Raw genomic sequence first — 2,879 nt, 5'->3', positions numbered from 1 at the left:
ACGCCGTAGGACTGGATATATATATCCAGTCCTACGGCGTGACATAATGCAATTTCGCCCTAAGTCAGAACCCACCTACATAAGCACCTATGTCACTCACATAGCACACATACACAGCAGTAATGAAGTGAAATAGTAAAAAAAAATATTAAAAGGAAGATAATTACTGATCTTTACTTGTGGTAAGTAAATAATAAAAAACATAAAGCACATATGTACATACAAGGTTAAATACGGTATTATCCTTACCTTTATTACTGTTGTTGGCTTGCACACTGGACGCTGTAAAGGAGGGCGAGACAGGCTTACACTGGGCTGCTGGTGGGAGGAGGTTTGAGAGGCAGAACCTGGAGAAGGTGAATGAGATACTGGGTCAGGTGAGTCTGGAGAGGCAGAACCCACAGAAGGTGCTGGAGATACTGGGTCAGGTGAGTCTGGAGAGGCAGAACCTGCAGAAGGTGCTGGAGATACTGGGTCAGGTGAGTCTGGAGAGGCAGAACCTGCAGAAGGTGCTGGAGATACTGGGCCAGGTGAGTCTGGAGAGGCAGAACCTGCAGAAGGTGCTGGAGATACTGGGTCAGGTGAGTCTGGAGAGGCAGAACCTGCAGAAGGTGCTGGAGATACTGGGTCAGGTGAGTCTGGAGAGGCGTATGAGGTAGAGGGTACAGGATCTGTTGAAGGCCTCTCTACCGTCTTAAAATAATGTTCAAGGCTAGTCTGGAAAGATGCCTTCTTCTTGTCCTCCCAAATCTCCTTGTAACACTGCAGGCTATCCATGACCCCTCTGGCAACCTTAGTGTACCTGTCAATGTTGGGGTCCTGAGCCTCAAACCTTGCCAAGGCATCCTCTATCATGGCAAAGGCCCCTGCCAGTTCCTTGCTTGTAAATTGCTTGGGCTCTGGGGTTGGTGTGTCTTCCTCTTCAATTAACTGCTGTTTCAGTTGAATGAGGTCCTCGGTAGATAGCTCCTCTCCATGAGATGCCAGCAGCTCTGTGACATCCTCAGCCTCCACCTCCAAATCAAGCTGCTTACTCAACTCAACAACATTCTGGATGACAACCTCAACTGAATCCTCAAAGCCATGGAAATCATTCACAAACTGAGGACACAATTTTTTCCAAACACCATTCAAGTTCGTCTGCTTAACTTCATCCCAAGAATCAGAAATGTTCCTTACAGCAGCAAGAACATTGTAAGATTTCCAAAAGTCATTGAGAGTCAACTCTTTATCCTCAGTTGCCCTAAAAGCCATAGCAAATGTCCTTCGGAGGTAGTAGGCCTTGAAAGAAGCAATGACACCTTGGTCCATAGGCTGTAAAAGGGAGGTGGTGTTAGGTGGAAGGTAAACCACCTTGACACTTGGATGAAAGTCATTCAGATCGGCAGGGTGACCAGCGGCCTTGTCCAGCACTAGCAACACCTTAAAGGGCAGCCCCTTGGAAGCACAGTAGTCCTTCACTTCTGGCACAAAATGGTTGGTGAACCAGTCCTCAAATACGCTAAGTGTCACCCAGGCCTTCTTGTTAGATTTCCAGATGACAGGTACTTGACCCTTCCATATGCCCTTGGGTGCCCTTGGATTCTCGGCCAGACACACCAAGGGCTTCAGCTTGAAGTCACCAGCAGCATTCGCCCCAAGTAGCAGAGTCAGTCTCTCCTTGCTGGCTTGGTGGCCTGATGCTGTCTTCTCCTCCTTGGCAATGTGCGTACGTGTAGGCATAAGCTTCCAGAACAAGCCTGTCTCGTCCACATTGAACACTTGTTTATCACAGTAACCCCCCTCCCTAATGATCTCTGCCAACGCACTAGGAAAAGCACCTGCTGCTTTCGCATCACCACTAGCAGCTTCCCCTGGCACCTTCAGATTATGCAAATTAGCACGAGCCTTAAAACGCACAAACCAGCCTTCACTAGCCACAAACTCTTCACTTTCACTCCCTTCCCCCTTTTCTTTTTTCAAGGCCTCAAACAATCTTTTAGCCTGCTCCTGAATCACCATCAGGCTCACTGGGATACGCCGTTGATGCTGGTCATGCAGCCAAAGCACTAATAATCTTTCCATCTCAATCATGAGATCGCTGCGCTGCTCTGTAATCACAGTTGATTTCATAGGAGCAGATCCTTTCACATGGTCAAGTGCACGCTTTTTATCGCGGATGATCGTCGAGACAGTCGTAGGACTGAGGCCAAGCAACCGGCCGATGTTTCTCGGTGTTTCGCCCTTTTCCGAGGGTCTTATTACATCTACTTTCACTTCCATTGTGGTTTTCCTTCTTTTCGTAGCACTGCCATCGGAAGAATCTGCCTTTCGCTTAGGAGCCATAAGGAAGGGCAAAAAGTGTTCAAAATAACAACACAAAAGAAAGAGAGCAAATGAAGCACAATCCTAAATGGCTTATAAATGGCGACTGAAGGACAGCGTCTTCCTCCTATAGCGCCGCGTGAGGACTTATTCATCCGCTCCACTGGCCAACAAGTTGCCGAGCGCACTTCCAGCAAAAGCCTTACATCGAAATGACGGAACTTTTTTTATAGCAATAAATTGCAGATGGCGACGTAACCACGAAACAACACATGTCCAGTCCGAAGTAACCCGAGGACTGTCTGTATAGAGAGAAAGAGAGAGATCTATTTTTTTCTTCCATTAATTTTATACATTCTTTGAGTAACTCTTGTAATTGATGTGACCAGCGTTGGAATTTGCAACCTTCCATTATTGAAATTATTCACTGACCCACTTAGCTGTTTGGCCTTGGTCAGACATATGTGACATTTTAAGTAAAATTACCCAATAATGTACCTGAGAATAGGTAGATACAGAAACCATCTTGATGACAGATAGTGGTGGAAGGCTACATTAGGATTCATGGGATTTCA

At 46.6% G+C, this 2,879-nt stretch overlaps 1 protein-coding gene across 1 annotated transcript; it reads right to left on the bottom strand.

Moving 5' to 3' along the window:
* Positions 1-305: 305 nt before the first annotated feature.
* Positions 306-2,262, bottom strand: LOC308535793 (tigger transposable element-derived protein 1-like; the record flags this gene model as incomplete). The annotated part of the gene is made up of 2 exons (XM_081114791.1): positions 306-383; positions 691-2,262. The coding sequence occupies 2 exons, from the start codon at positions 2,260-2,262 to the stop codon at positions 306-308; spliced, it is 1,650 nt and encodes a 549-aa protein (XP_080970917.1).
* Positions 2,263-2,879: the final 617 nt, after the last annotated feature.

This window comes from Myotis nattereri (assembly GCF_964212035.1).
Source record: "Myotis nattereri genome assembly, chromosome: 21".
Lineage (NCBI taxonomy): Eukaryota > Metazoa > Chordata > Mammalia > Chiroptera > Vespertilionidae > Myotis > Myotis nattereri.
The sequence above is the reverse complement of the archived record's forward strand: the minus strand, read 5'-3'. Positions and strand labels throughout refer to the sequence as shown.